This window comes from Lupinus angustifolius, unplaced genomic scaffold, assembly GCF_001865875.1.
Source record: "Lupinus angustifolius cultivar Tanjil unplaced genomic scaffold, LupAngTanjil_v1.0 Scaffold_81_158, whole genome shotgun sequence".
NCBI lineage: Eukaryota > Viridiplantae > Streptophyta > Magnoliopsida > Fabales > Fabaceae > Lupinus > Lupinus angustifolius.
Genome location: NW_017724049.1, coordinates 1 through 16,971, shown reverse-complemented (window position 1 = coordinate 16,971; position 16,971 = coordinate 1). Strand labels below are relative to the sequence as shown.

The following is a 16,971-nucleotide window of genomic DNA, read 5'->3' as shown; positions in this document are numbered from 1 at the left end:
CCTTTTAGAAATCTAAGGGTATCACTAATTAGATCACTTATAATGTAACCCCGAAAATAAATAGTTAATATCATTGTATCAAATATATGATGCTCACCTTAATTAGAACTTTATAATTCTAACAATAGGATCAATACAATATTGAGGGAAGTTATTTCTCTTAAAAGTGATCAATACATCAATTATACAAATCATTTCTCTTAAAAATGAAAATAATACTGGTAATTCAAAGAAAATTGTGGTAGTATTTTAGTTAAAAAAATCATTAATTTACCAAGTTTGTAATACCTGACTAATTATTTTATTTTAAACGGCATGTATTTCCTTAAAGCGATAATTAAAATGGTGAGTAACAAAAAGAAATAACTAGTAAGTAGATACTCTATTAATAAACTATAAACCAAAACCTATTCCACCTAATGGAATGGTAGAATATACATTATTATGGAATAAGTAAATAGTGTAAATGAAATAGTATACGACTATGTCCAATCAATGAACAAATATCATTAAAAAACAATAACAAGAATGAATCATCAGAAACCCCAGTCACACTTGGTGGTTTGAAAAACACCACCATTGTTTGAACTAGTCAATGGAACCTTCAAGTCACAGTCAATATTGGGTTTCATTTTCCCTGTCTTCAACACACCCAACTTGAACCTAATCTTAAGATAAAGCTTCACTTCAATATCATAAACCCCTGAAACTTTCTCCTTATCCAGTTCCGAAATCTGGTTAGCACCGAGCACAACCACATGTTGACCGTTAAACGCAGCGTTTAACTCATTAGTTGTCTTATGACCCTGGTAGAACGGTTGAAGCATCACTGAACCGAACCTTGCATCATGGTAAAACGGTTGCGCTTCGATGTAGTCGTAGTAGATGCCGAGTCTCTTGTTAGGGTTACGAATAGTGACGTTGAGGTTAAGATTGTAATATAGTGTGTTGTTATTGGTGTAGTTGAATTGTGTGAGTGTGGCTTCTGTGACGTGGACTTTAACTTTGTTGGGACGGACTATGAGCCAGAAGAGGAAAACGGCGATGCCGAGGATGACGATGATGGTGAGGATGAGTTTGAAGATGAGACTGAAGAGACAGCCGCAGCAGCAGCCGCAGCCGCTGCCACGTGATGGGCGATGGTAGGATTTTGGGGGTGGGACGGCGGGGCCGTAGTAGGCACCGTTCAAATTTGACATGGCTGGTGTGAGCGTAGAAAATGAATGAGTGATGAAAGTGATTATGAAGAGAAAAATGGGATGATATATATGGAATGAAATACGGAACTTGTTGTGTGGTTTTATAGGTGTAGGAGAGGGAATATATGAGGAATAGTAAGAGGCGGTTTAGGCAGATTAGAAAAGCGCGTTTAATGTACGGAAAAATCACATGATAGTTGAATGAAAATATCAATCAAAATGTGTTGCGAAAAAAGATCCCTATTAATGAATGTATTCTATTATTTGGGACATAGAAATATAATGATTTTGACATAAAAAAATCTCTATTTTCAAAATATTTTGACACAAAATATGCTCTCTAAGATTATATGTCAAATTTTAACTAAGATATTAGATGTGAGGTAGAAAGTTATTATTCAATTTGTGTTATCCATCTTATTCTTTCTTTCCTTTTGTCGATAAATTATGTTATATTATTTAATAATATAACAACAATAAAAATTCTACTTTGGCCCTTGAAATTAAAATACCATAACGAAAACACGCTTGCTTGTGAATGGGATTTGCTATGTGCGGTTTCTGCGTGTGAGTCATGCGCGTCCAAGGTGCTGGTTCGTGGAAACTTCAGTTCTCCAACTTACAAAGGCATTGACTATTGCATGCAAAGGAATTGACTATTGAATGCAAAGGCATTGCCTATTGCATGCTTTGCCTTTTACTGTTTCTCAACCTCCTTTTTTTTATCGTTACGGATAGGTTCTTTTGGGTAGTGGATTTTTTCATAAGCAATGTTTCTAGTTTCTAGAATATTAAAGTAACTTTGCACTGTTAAAATGAATGCGGGGAAGTAGAAAAAGTAACTATATAAATATTTATATACGAATGTGTGAAATATCAAGTATGATATTTAAAATTTGCTTCCTTCAAATAATAAGTTTTTTGTTAAATGTTCCTATGGAATGGGAAAGGATCATCTCTACTAATAGAGAAATAATTTATTATTTTTGCATTTACACATAAAGATAAAAATATTATTTTATTATATCTCATAAATAAAAGTAGTGTCAAATTATATTATTTTTTTCTTGTTTTAGGTATACTTAATCTCCAGACAAAACACTAACACATACATGATAGTGTAAAGCTTAATAAGATAAGGAAATATAAGATAAAAGTGATAAGATTTTAATAAGATGTAGTGATTGGTACGTATAAGTATATATAAGATATTGTGTCATCATGTACAAATTAATATCATCTTAAACTTGACAATCATCTTTATCACATGCATAAAGGAGTTGATGGTATCTATTTAGGATTAAAATAGTAAAAAAGCGCAAGAGCTTATTATATATGCATTAGGCCTTGATCATATATATAGGCATGATTAATTTAGCCTTAAAATATAAACGTCAATAATTATAAGCTTATATAATACATTAATCATTAGGCAAATAATAATGTGATAATATATTATATTAGCTTATATAGTTGAGCATATTATTGCGAAAATAATGCGGAAGCATAAAATTAATATTGTGAATTTTTCTCATTGAATTATCAAGACATGAAAAACTTTATTTATAGTGTAAACTAACTAGCTAACAAACTAATAAACACATGTTGTAAAACAATTTAAATGTGTAAAGTGGTAGCTTTCTTCTCCAATAGTCCCCTCAAGCTGGAGGGTAAATATTAATTGACTCCAGCTTGACAATTCGATTTGTTATCATGACAATATAATGGATCAGAATCTCGATCCTAACGTGATTGAATTTTCTCGATCACTTGATCTTGTTGTTATGGATCTTGTTCATCTTGTTGTTGTTGTTGATCTTTGTTGATCTTGTTGTTGTTGTTGATCTTGTTGTTGTTGTTATTGTTGTTGTTGTTGTATTCAGTCTTCTTCTTCCTCTTCTTGAATTGATTGCAATGAGAAAACAGAATTGCCAAGATTGGTGGAAGATCTTTATGAAGTGAACCAAAAAGTTAGAGGCTGAAATGCATTTTCCACCCCAATGTGCTTAGTACTAGTTCTTCCATCTTTTGAATGATTATAGCCTCAAGTACAAACTTTAATTTGGTGGTACAATATATCCAAATAGTTCAAAGATAAAAAAAAATGCTCCATGGTCCAAAACCAAAATAAGTGTGTGCCTTCATCATCCAATATAGTGATTGTTTTCTAACACTTAAGTTAAATGTCCAGCATGAGGATTTTTGAAGTGATCATCTCTAGGCAAATGTTCTTCCTCCCTCAGCACCATTAGTCAAACAGTTTCATCACTTAACTCAATATTATGATCAACTAAGGTATTAGATTCAAAGTCACCAAAGTATATTTTCTTGTGTTCAAAAAATAGAAGACTTAAGGTGACAAGAGTTCCTTCTTTCATAATAACCCATATAACAAAAGTGAATAATACCTCTTTGATTTATTTGATGAACACTATGATTGGATTAACCTTCGAAGTATGTGATAAGGTGTAAAAAACTCTGAGTTTCTTGACAATGATTGCTTTGTAACTAGACAGACACAATCTTTTGCTTTTTGCAACCAATATTCAATGCTTGTAATGGTTGTAACAAGGTCCTTCATGATCACCGGAACATGCGGGGGAATAACTAATCTTTTTCTTCATATTCTTCTCACACTAACAAGAAATTTTGACTAGAAGTATGAATGCGTAGCAGAGGCAGAGCAGAACCTTCATAATGAAAGCTTTGATATCATATTGCGAAAATAATGCGGAAGCATAAAATCAATATTGTGATTTTTGCTCATTGAATTATCGAAGCATGAAAAACTTTATTTATAGTGTAAACTAACTAGCTAACTAACTAGTTAAAAAACTAATAAACACATGCTGTAAAACAATTTAAATGTATAAAATGTGATAGTTTTTTCTCCAATGTACTAAGATATTCCAAATGGACAAAAGGATAGTTAGTAGTTAGGTAAAAGGCTTTTTTTTTAGATTAAAATTTTTGAAGTGTAATTTTAGTACACTTATTAACTAAATTCTTTACTTATTTGTCAATAATATTTTTTTTTGTTAATAATCTTGTATCATTATTTTATATTTTATATGTAGTTTTTATTATTTGGGTATAAACATTGTAATTAGTGATGATAAAATTGACCGCCCTATAACTTTAGCTTGGCCCGCAAAATAAATGAAAATGTAATATTTTATCATTGGTTTGTGCTGATTGGTTCAACAAGAAAGAAAATGGAAGTAGATCCACAATGCAAGATGAGGAAATGGGATTTAAAGTGGATCCGTATTGCACTCTGTGATGGAATTTTCGACAGAAAGTCTGTTGAAAATTTGTAAGTTTGCAATGGAATATATTGTCATAAATTTTGTATGTAATGTCAAATCATGTTGCAAATGAACATTCCATCAGAAAAATTAGTTGATTATTTGTGACAGAATTTGTGAAGGATTGTTCCATTAGAAAACACTTTTAACACTAGTTGGTACGTATCAAGGTATTTCATATTTTGAGGAGGAATATATGTCAATGTTATTAAAATCGGGCCAAGTTAATAAGTTGAGCTAGTTAAACCACGAATCATACGCATTTCTAGTCCTAATTAAACCATATTCCAAAGTGGAAGTGGGGCTCATCCAGTGTATTGTCCAACATCCCAATATTGTTTCAACCTAGTTAATGAAATAGATGCGGGATAGAGATCACAAATTCTAAAATGTGTCTCAAACTTTGTTTAAGTAATGGAAAACAAAATTAAAATTATATGTTATTTTTTAATAGATATCACAATTTTATTTAGAAGACCCACTTTTAGTTCTGCTAATTGACTCTCTCCTTTCACCACATTTTAGAGGAAAGCCAATATATGGGCTAGTCATCTAGTTAGTTTTTGCCAAAATGGGTCCTTTGATTGCGATTGTTTTAATTATGTGATACTTTCTCCTGAAGAAATTCACTCACTCATAGAGTAAGTATATTTTAACCATCACCTTCAGTAAAATCTAATAATTTAGATTTATTAATTAATTCAAATTATTAGATTTTCCTTGAATTTATAGTTAATATGTGAAATAAATTTTTTATATTTATTCTTAAAATAAGTGAATATCATCTTTCTTTTTCCCTTAATAGGAAAGCTTGGAGTGTTGATTTCCTGGAACTAATTTGTCAATAACCCCGTTATTTATACAAGAAAAGTGAAATATCTTTGAGATGTTGTGTTTACAATAAATTCATACAAAATCAGATAAGTTTTGGTGTAAAAATCTAGAATACTCATGAAATTATAATTTATTACAAGAAAAAGTATACATATGGTCAAAGAATGAATAAAATAGTAACAAACCTTATAGTAGAGGAAAAAAATTCCAATACTAATTAAATAAGTAATATGTTCTGTGCGCATTCCCCATAAATCAATAAAGCACACTCGGTGGAATTAAAGAAATATATATATATATATATATGGTATCTCATAAAAATATGTCACTCCATGTGCTAGTATATGTAATTGGTTGAAGTGATATACTTTTTAGGACAGAATGTGTTCACTCTATTTGAATTATATCACATTCACCTTAAGTCTTATGTCATAAGTGAATATTATTTTCAGTATTTGAACTTGTGACTTTTTAGTCACTAAACACCAATTTTATTGTTATGCCATAATTCATCCTCGTAAGTTTATATTTTAAATAAGAGAAAAATGTATAAAGTTTTTCTAAATTTTATGTTTTTGGAAATAGTTATATAAATTATTTTTTCTTTCAAATTACTTTTTAAATTTTAATTATGGGTGAAATTAGTCTCTGTATAAATATATTGTTAAATTACTAACAAGCTGCAATGAAATCACTCTGATTTGACTTACTCCAGTAGCAATGCAATATTGAGCTAACGTTGATATCTGGAAGAAACTGCTATCAAAATATAACATTTATTGAGAAGAAAATGATAAATAAAGTTAAGAGTTATAAGTTGTTAATGTAGTAATATTGTTATTTATATAAAAAATAAAATAAAATAAAAATGATCCAACAAGAGGTTAGACAAGTACATGAATTATAAATTTTTATTACTATTAACTACGAGTTAATGTTTAATGCCTAGTTAGGTAGAAAAATAGTTCACGATAAACTGGTTACAAAATATCTATAAAGTCTATGGTTTTCTTATAGACTTTTAAATAACATAATATGGTGAGTTATTGTTATTCTACCGTTGAGATAATCTATACATAATATCAATAAATGATATACCACAAAAATCACAAATGTAAATGTGTAATACTAGAGCATGATAAATATATAAAATGGAACATGTGCGTTTGGTTTTTTAAAATAATTTGGAAGTCGATTCTAATTAATCGTTTTATTTTTACAAAACGAATCTAACGATCCAAAAGAGTTCGGATTTAATTGATTTTATTTTTTTATTAGTTTGGGTGTACATAAACAACCTTAATAGCATTGCTTGTACTAATTACACAATGCAGCCGAAACAAAATTTGGGAAAGATGGACAAATGACTAATCGTGTAACTTAACATGCACCCAATTTTGAAGGTAGTGCAATTCTCCATGGAGATTAATTGATTTTGAACCAAAATTAATTTGGAAAGGGATTATTGAACTATAATCGGTTTACACTAAGAACTGAATAAATTATTTGTGACGAATCAAACAAGAAAAAAAGAAGAAATAGAAACGTATTTGTAAATAACTAAATACTCTCAATTCAAATATCCTCCTGTAAAATATACATGTAATCTAAACCAAAACAAGAAGAAAGAAATCTAGGAGATTCGATCTCATTTGAAACATAGATATTAAATTAATTCAACCAAACAAATCTGGGGTACAAAAGAAATAATAGTTTATTACATGGAAACGTATACATATTATAGTGAAAGAATGAAAAAATACCAACAAACATAACACAGATATAATAACTAGAGTTAGGGGGCAAAGGAAAAATTCCCAATATAAATTCAATAAGCAAGATGTGCTTAGAAGAAATCAACGTCACATTTGGTGGACTTAAAGAAAGTCATGGTTTTGTTAGAACTTAGGGGAACCTCAATGTCACATTTCACCGTAGGTTTGTAAGTGCTAGTTATGGCATCTCCAAGCCTGAACCTTATTCTGAAGTGGAGCTTCACATAGATATCATAAACCCCATCAATCTTATCTTCATTCAATTTTGCAACTTGATCATTATCAAGTAACAATACATGCTGCCCTGAAAAAACACCACTCATGAGATCAGTGCTCTTCTTATATTGGCGGAATGAGTTCAAGTGAGTGATCACGTTGGTAGTGTCAAATCTTGAGTCCTCATAGTATGCTAAAGCCTCAACTTTGTCGTAGTAGATGCTTAACTTCTTATTAGGGTTGCGTGCAGTGAAGTTGAGGGCCATGTTATAGTGGAGGGTATTGTTGGTGTAGTCAAATTGTGTTAATTCGGCTCCCGTCACGTAAAACTTGAAGGGGCGGGGTTGAACAATGAGGTAAAAGATGAGAATTGCGAGGCCGACGAGGATAATGAGTGCAATGAGGAGCTTCCAAACGAAGCTAAAGAGACAGCAACAACAGCTCCTGCCACCATGATGGTGATGGGATCGTGGTTGCTGCCTCGGTGGAATGGCGGGGCCATAGAAGGCACCGTTTAATTCGGGTTGCTTATCAGCCATGTTATATGCTAGCAAATGAGAAGTGATATATGAATATGTGATGTGACAAAGAAATTGATGGAGAAACAATGAAATGAAGAGATGTTGTATGTGAATTGTAAAAGGTGACTTAATGAATTATCTAGTGAGTTGTGAGATTTAAGGGTGATAGCATTGGTGGTATGGTATATATAGAAAAAGGGTTATTGAACATTCTTTGAACACAACTCGTTTGAGATAACTTATGCGCGTTGGTTTTGCATATTTGCCTTATTAAATAGGAGATTGTATTGACCGGTGGAATGTTTTTTGAAACAACCACGAAGAAACATTGTACGGCAGAAAATTCCATTATTGGGGATTATGGCGGCTATGGTGACCATTTCCTTTTCGCTAATGGGTGGGTTGATATACATCCAAAACTATGGAAATGAGTATGACTATGTTACCAAAAAACAAAGACATAGAATAAGCCTTGTTATCTTGTTCGCAATATTTATCTATTCATGCATATTCAAGTAAATATGAAATTCCTTTATAAGAAGGTAAAAATGAAATTGATCATGAAAAGCTTATAAAAGAAGTGGGTTGATTTTGGGTTAAATTTCAATGAACATATATGTGACTGCACACACAAAAGACGATACATTACTTAACTCCAAAAAAAGTTCGATTAAAATTTAGTACATGGCGGAAATTTTTTCAGAAGATTGGGCATGTCTTTTGTTTAGATGAGAATAGAACATGAAATTAATATTCTAAAAGAATTAATGCATGGAATGTTTCACTTTTTGGTAAACATGTAGGAAAAGAGTATGCATAATTGTCTAAAATGTAATACTTACAAAATATTACCAAAAGCTTTATACCATACAATATAAATATTATCCAAGATTTTAAAAATATTGGATAGACCTGTGTATCCATTTTTCATATTAAATATTAACTTATCAATCAAAACTTGATTTTAATTATATTTTATTTTACAAAATAACTAAAATCTAATTATTTGCACCTTCATAAATGTAGATTCCTTTTTAGTTTATTTATTAAAGGAGTTTTCTAAGATGGGTACACCTAATTTCATAAAGAATTGTTAGCATCATGCACAAAAAATTATGGACCAAAAACTTACCCAAAAATTGTAAAAATAACTTAACATATAAGGTTATTTTCGTAAATCTATTTATTTTAAATTAAAAATGTATTTTCCTATCTCCTCCTTCATCTCTCGCCTCTCATTCATTTTATACTCTTTAAGGCCTAAGAACTCCATTCCTTCCTCCATGGCTAGTTTTCCCACTATTGTTTCTCCATTCCTTCCTCAAATCAAAGATATTAGTAATTAAACATCTGAATTCATTAAAGGATTTATGTTTTATGTGTTCAAAGCATAAATCACAGGGTCAACAAAAATAGTGATTACCATTTTAATTCTGACAAAAAAATAATAAAGTGAGATGCATAAAAATGGGATGTTAAATATTGTGCACGTAAAATGATTTGTGTAATAGAACATGCTTTGTGCTTATAGCTTATTTCTTTTTATTTTCACAACACCGTTATTTGATTATAGTGGAAATTAAAATGGAAGAATATTTGGATTTTGGACATGAAAAAATCTAAATGTTGACTAATAGTAATGAGCAATAGTGGCATAGCTAGCAACGAAGGAGGGATGGAGTTCTTCATTGTGAAAATGGAGAGATGCGAGATGAAAGAGGAGAAATGAGAGAGGACAATTCAATTTTTTAAATATAAAACAAATAGATTTACCTAAATAACCTTTTACAAATTTTGAGTGGGTTTTTGGTCCAAAAACTTTTGGTACATGATGCTAATATCATATGATCCTTCATGAAAGTAGATGTATGCATAGCAAACTCATTTATTATAATTCGGTTTATGTACCAATTATTTAATTATTGCTACGATTGGGCTGAGTTTAGCTCTAGAAAGTATAATACTGAAATATCAGAATAAATAAAATTTTCATAATTTTTAATTTTTTATTAGAAATAACTTAAAATTATGGCCAATAAATTTTTTGTTTACCATATATTGCAATCTCATCCAGGATTCTCCGGTAATGAATAAGTACCATCCCATTATGTTATGCCAAAGTGCCAAACTAAGAGGAGGAAAGATGGAAATGATTAATCGGTACCAGACTAATCGAATTGACTAAATCACATTTCAATCATTAATTTATAATAAATATATTTACTTTTAAACCATGTAATTTTAGGAAACGAGGCTCATGGATATAAGGTGATACTAACATACTGGCAAAGGACTAAATTTAAATGTGACAAAAGGGGCAATAGTTTAAGCTGCCCCAATTCAGTATTGGCAATTCTCTCTGCCGAGTTTGTGTTTCATTCTATAAATTAATTTGTTTTCGTGGCAAAACTCAAGTGTTGTTTTATTTTATATAGTTTAGGTGCAGCGGAAGCGGTCGTTATATAGCTATTGTTATAAGCAATTAAATAAAGTGTATAGAATGAATAGAAAAAAAGAAACAAGAAAATTTGGTAATAAGTTTGGTCAATTGTGCCTATTTCCTGAGAGTATTGAGCGACTACCAATATATTATTAGAGAATAATGATTACAAGCTCTAGCACACCACTGGACTGAAGTGTCCATGAGGTGTTCTTATTTGATGCTTCTATCTGGTGCACATTATAACAAGAGATCCGAGTCCAATATATAAGATTATTATTCTACTATATATGCTAGGCAATGTGAGACTTCAATAATAACATATTTCAAACATCCTAACAATCTTCATATTGATTGAAATATACGAATATCTCGCTCCTTAGGAAATCTACACAAGAATCTATACCTTAGCGAATATATGACTCAACCTTGCTCAATGCCTAATTATCTTTAAGTGCTCCCATACGACATAAACCTTCTAAGTATGCTAGACGATGTTAGCAAGAGTGTAGCTCTCCAAACTTGTAGTGCACCTTCCTTTACCGCCATAAAATGAAACACGCCGCCTAGCCACCTATTGCTAGGAAGTCTTTCGATATATTGCAACCTCTGCATAAAAGTTTACCAACAACCGTCCTCTTCAATACTCAGTCAAACTGAACCTTGAAGCTTCCTTGGAGAGCCTCAACCACTATCATCATTGTCTAGTCCGACAATCATAGTTCAAAAGAACTATCATACTCCACATAAGGAGCATATTCACAAAACACACCTTGCGTCAATGCTAACCAATACATGTGTCACATCCTTGCATTCAAGCCAATGCTCATGCCACATCCTGCATCTCTACCAATGTCTGTGTTACACCTTGCATCAAAGTCAGCCAACGTCTCTATGCTTTTGTCTATATCCTAAAAATTAATATCATTAAATATGATATCCTAGACACACCATTAATATATTTTACTTCTCATCTCAAATGAGATCATCCTCTCAACATCTAGAGAGATATTGGCATTACCTGTCACCTGAGTCCATATCTTCACCCTGATCCTAGTCTAGTACATGAATTTATGGGGTTCTAGATCAACATATATCACCCCTACCACAATTCCGCCATTTTTTCTTCTCTTTCAACTTATCTACTTTATTCTTGTGCAATACTTTTGACGCACCTTGTCTAGCCATCAGACATCACCATCTTTAGCCATTATCTAACACCGAAGTTAAGAGTCATCCACCAATTGATTCTCATACCAATTGTTGGTGCATCAGAAGCGATCGTTGTGTTGCGTTTACCACAAATAATGAAATAAAGTGCATATAATAAATAGAAGAAAAGAAACAAGAGAATTTGGTATTGGGGTTCTGTCAATTGTGTCTACGTCCTCAGGAGTGCTGAACGACTAGGAATATATTATTAGAGAATAAAGATTACAAGCTCTAACACACCTATGTGCCCAAGTGCCTATGAAATGTTCCTATTTGATGCTTTTATCTGATATACATTATTACAAGAGAACTGAGTACAATATATAATATTATATTCTATTTTAATACTAGACAATGTGAGACTTCATATAATAACATATTTCAAAGATACCCGAGAGCTCACAATGTTGTTTTATAACGAGAATAAGACATATATTTATAAGAGAAAATATGTGTTAGAAAGATCAAAGACTAAAAAAATGAACTTTCAAATTTTTTTTATCATCCAATACAAGAAAATCTCAAGAGAAAATAGTTGTTATTCTTAGCTGAAAATAAGCTTTTTTAATCTTAAAACTTAATTTGGATTCCACTGTAATAATATGCCAAGTTGGGAAATAATCTTTTGTAACAAGTTGGGAAATAAGCTTTTGGTGTTGATAGATGCATATTTTTTTCAAACATCTGAAGATTGAACCCAATTATTTTTTATAAGTAAAAAATTTATTCAAGAAAGAAACAAATACAATTATAAATAAAAAATCAAACCCAAAAACGAAAAATAATAACCCCAAACCACTAAGAAAAAGGACCCAATTCATTTTAAACTTAAATACAACACTATCATCTAATTTAATTTATTCAGTAAAGAGTTCATTTTCTTATTTATTTATTTTTAATGTATGTGCATAGTTCGCCTGCTTTATTATTATAATTGGAGATCCGCCACTCCAAGTTAAATTTTTTAAATTTACTCATAATCATAACCATTAATTTTATAGACATATAATAGTTTAGATCTACTTACTAATTGAAACAATTGGATTTCCTTAAAATTGATGACTAAAATGAAGAATAAGTTTAAAAAATTTACTCTTAAAATAAATGATGTTTTTATATAAAGAATGATTGAAGCCGAAACTTATAGTCAATTCAAATATGGTGACAGAGAGGGCATGTGATTTTGTTATTGTACTGGTAGAATCAAACAAAATACAATAATGTGAGTAACGTTCGAATGTGTATATGGACCCGTGGGCTAAATTGAGTAAATTTATACAGCTTAGTGACTAATGTTTGAAGCGTCCCCAGTGGTATCAAAGTTGCATGTTATGACATAAATTTAGATCAAATTTAATAGAGTAAATTAGAATACATTTATAAGTTTTAGTAAAATTACATAGACCACTTTTCTATTTTTACATATACAGAAACCTCATACTTTTTATATATACATTAAACCGACTACTTTTGCATGATAAATAAGTGACCTTTTAAAGAAAAATGATACTAAATGTAATTATCTTAAATAAAATATGAAATATTATAGAAATAAATTCAAATTATATGAGTCAAGACATTTTTATTATTTTTGATTCATTATAAAATTCAAAGAGATATTTAAAGGTCAAAACTAATATGCGAACTGCATATTAATTCGTTTGGAAGCGAACTACTTTATACATGTTGGATGAAAAAATTTAGTTACCAATTACCATTTTATATATTTTTAAGAAGTTGTGATGATATCATATGACTTCAGTGTAGAAGTCGGAAACGACTTCCAGAAGTTGTTATCATTGAAAATAACTTCAATGTTTCCTTATAGCCCATTTGGTAAAAGACAACTTAAATATCAACGAGAGTCTAGGTTCAACTCCTTCCTACATCATTTAGCACATTTATTATTTTTTTTTTGCATTTTTCAAAAAATCTTACTCTATAATTATAGTTGTTGTTAGTAAATAAAAAAAAAATGTACTTTGAAGGAGAAATTTCAATTACTTTCTACCAATGAGCTACAATGTAGCTTGTTTAATTTGACTTACAATTTAATATATGATATTAACCTAAAGGAAAAATATGAAAAAATGAATAAGGAGGAATCAAACCTAGGTTCTCATTGAAAATTAAGTTGCCTTTTACCAAATGAGCTATAACACATTTTATTTCCTAAAGTCGTTTTTACTAATAACGACTTCAAGCTTGAAATTGTTTCATGTGATGACGACCTCAACACAGAAGTCGTACTTGTCCAAAATTGGCTTTTGTACTATATTGAAGTCGTCCTGTACCATATCGACTTCTAAATGCAAGACGTAACAATGATAAATTTAACTACTCAGATTAATATCATTTCTATCCAATGGTCGACAAATTTGACTCATATACTATTTGTACATGTTTCCATAATATATCATATTTTGTTTAACTTAATTAGATTTATTATCATATTTTTGTTTAAAAATCACACTTAATTTTCATACAGGGATAATCAGTGTAATGCATACATAAAAATGAAGGATTTTTTGTAGGTGTAAAAAATAAAAGGATGATTTATTTAATTTTACCAAAGCTCAAATGATGTCAATATAATTTACTTGATTTAATATTAAATATATATAATGACATGTTGGCAAATATACTTCTAGTGAATAAAATAATTTAAAATATTAAAAAATCTTAAATTTTCTTATACTTTAGTCATGAATTCTCTCATCTACTAACTACCTCAACTTGCTATGACATGGACATGTAGGGATGAAGATCACTTGTCCTCACCAATGTTTCATTCACTGTCCTAAGTTAATTATGCATTAATATATGTATAAAATAAAAAATTTAAAAGTAAAAGTAATAAATTGAGCACTCTGATTGGCTTGAGACATGGAGTGAAGTACCATTTGAGACAGGTGATCTCTGTAGTACACGTGGTGGTGCCAAGTTTGAGAATTGACAAATCAAGGAAGTTTTTCCTAACTTGCTCGTACTTTTTTTATAGACAGATATTAGTATGTTAGTACTTTATGGTGGATGAAATTTAAACCTTCAATTTCTTATCACTTTACTTTCTGAACCTTCCACCCTGAATGAGGATCCTTTTAAAAATTTATATCCTCATAGTCCAAACCAATCATATTCTACTAAATAACATAAAAATATTATTTTATATTATTTTATTTTATTTTCAGGTATGTGTTAATCTTTTATTGGATTAGGATAAAATAAGACATAAAAAGTAGTAGTTAACAAGGAATACATATAATTAAACTATAGATATAGAGCTAAACATGGTACTTAACGGCGTTGAATAAAGAAGATTGCATCAATTAATCATACACTGACGGTGCATCGCTGGACCAACTGATACTTAAGGCGTTATTACCTACGGAAACTCCATTACTTTTGGCACCAAAGGTAATGAAAGCAAGGTAACGAGAATAGATATGATAACGTCCAGAAATGAATGCACCAACCTTCCAACGAATCTACCGTCAATTACAACGACGAAAATGACCTTACCGTTATTTTGGTCTTGGCTAAGCCCTAAGAAGTTCTAAGGAGCAACAGGGAAGTTAGTTCTGTAAACAAACGACAACCAAACATCAACCTCCTTGTGACCTTTGTTGGAGTTGAAGAATGATTCTCATATATTAATAGAAGAAGTAGAAAATGAGAAATCTTTTCTCTGTTGTAGCTTTATTTTTTGTATTGAATTGGTTGGGCTTGGTTTTAGTTTTAGGCCTTTTTTATTTGTTTTTCCCTTTTAGCAAATCTGTTAAGTTCAGTTAGTTTAGTTAGGTATTTTAACTAACTTAGTTTAGTACATCTTGTTCCTTCTTATTATCAATGAATATTCTTGCTGAATAAAAGTTCTAGAGGTTATTCATTTTTTGGTATGAGATACCATGTTCTTTAACATGGTATCAGAGCTTGCATAAGCCCTGAATCTTCCCATTCCGCTGCCAAATCTCAATCCAGTCATACATCTTCTTCAAAGTTTCCCTTTGTTTCAGATTCTTTCCCTTTTCTTTGTCCTTCTTTCTGCTTCCTCTAAAAATGGAAAATAGAGCCATAACAACATTCAATCCTATGCAAGATCTGTTGCCCCCTATTACATGCCTCCTAGTGAAAGTCTTGGTGCAATCCTTGTCTCCTAACCTCTTAATGGTGACAATTATCACTTTTAGTTCTGTGCGATGTGAATGTCTCTCAAAACGAACAAGCTTCAATTTATTGGTGGATCTCTTCTCAAGCCATCAATCGTAGATCCAAGCTTCAGCACGTGGGACAGAGTCAACACATTGGTGGTCTCATGGTTAACTCAATCAATAAATGCTTTAATTGTTCAAAGCATCGTCTGGATGGAAACGACTGTGGAGATATGGGAAGATATGTGCGAAAGGTATTACCAAGGACATGCTTTCCGTATCACAGAATTGCTTCATGAATTTTACACTTACAAATAAGGTAATCTTAGTATAGAAGCCTATCACACTCATATAAAAGGTTTGTGGCATGAATTGGATAATTTTAGGCCAATTCCTGGATGTTCTTGCACACATAGATGTAAATGCAATTTGATACCTACTATAAAAGGCTATAAGGAAAATAACTATGTCATTTGCTTCCTTAATGGTCTTAATAACTGTTGAAAGAAAATTTTCCCTCTCAACAAAATGTCCACGACAGCGGCACCAATTTGTTGAAAGCGGAAGTTTTCTCTTTTCTGTGTGTTTTCTTTATTTGGTTAAGTAAGTAAACTCGGTTTTATTCTTTGTTCGCCATCTCGGCTTTGTTGAAATAAATTTCAATACCGGTATAATAGTTTCAAGAATATTCCAGTTACAACTTACTTCTAATAATCATGTGAATAAGTTATTCCTTCTTTGCCCCATCTCGACTTTGTTAGAATAGATTCTAACGCCGACACAATGGTATCGAAGCAATCCCCATTACATAATTATTAAGTACATTTGAATACCATCTCGGTTTTGTGGAATAAATTCCAACACCAGTTGAATGGTATTCTAATATACAAAAGTGATGAATAGTTAGTTGTTAGAAACAAATAAACAAATAAAGAACAAAATAATAATAAAATTAAATGACCTTTATTTATTTACTCCATTCCGGGTTCCTTTTATTAACAAACCAAACTTCATCCTTAAGGAAGGTTGGTATTAAAGAATAAATAAATTGCGGAATGTAAATAACAATAAATAAAAGTTAGTAAGTTAGCTTCATCACTTTTGTATATTAAAAGGTGTTTCAACAAATAAATTTATTGATAACACTTTACTATTTTACAATTTACACCTCTTTCAAGATTCAATTGTAGTATAGTATAGAGTTATGTCGAACGACAAGGAATTGCCTAATAGAATGAATCATATGAACATGTCAATGCACAAATAATGAGTTAAACATTTTTTGGTTGTTTGATTTGATTTGCATATAAACAAT

At 30.7% G+C, this 16,971-nt stretch overlaps 2 protein-coding genes across 2 annotated transcripts; both read right to left on the bottom strand.

The window, feature by feature from the left end:
• Window positions 1-359: 359 nt before the first annotated feature.
• Window positions 360-1,284, bottom strand: LOC109339580 (protein YLS9-like). The gene has a single exon (XM_019577039.1). The coding sequence runs from the start codon at window positions 1,197-1,199 to the stop codon at window positions 537-539; it is 663 nt and encodes a 220-aa protein (XP_019432584.1). The 5' UTR covers window positions 1,200-1,284; the 3' UTR covers window positions 360-536.
• A 5,760-nt stretch (window positions 1,285-7,044) lies between these two features.
• Window positions 7,045-8,011, bottom strand: LOC109339581 (protein YLS9-like). Its single transcript, XM_019577040.1, has one exon. The coding sequence runs from the start codon at window positions 7,869-7,871 to the stop codon at window positions 7,188-7,190; it is 684 nt and encodes a 227-aa protein (XP_019432585.1). The 5' UTR covers window positions 7,872-8,011; the 3' UTR covers window positions 7,045-7,187.
• Between the last annotated feature and the right edge of the window lie 8,960 nt (window positions 8,012-16,971).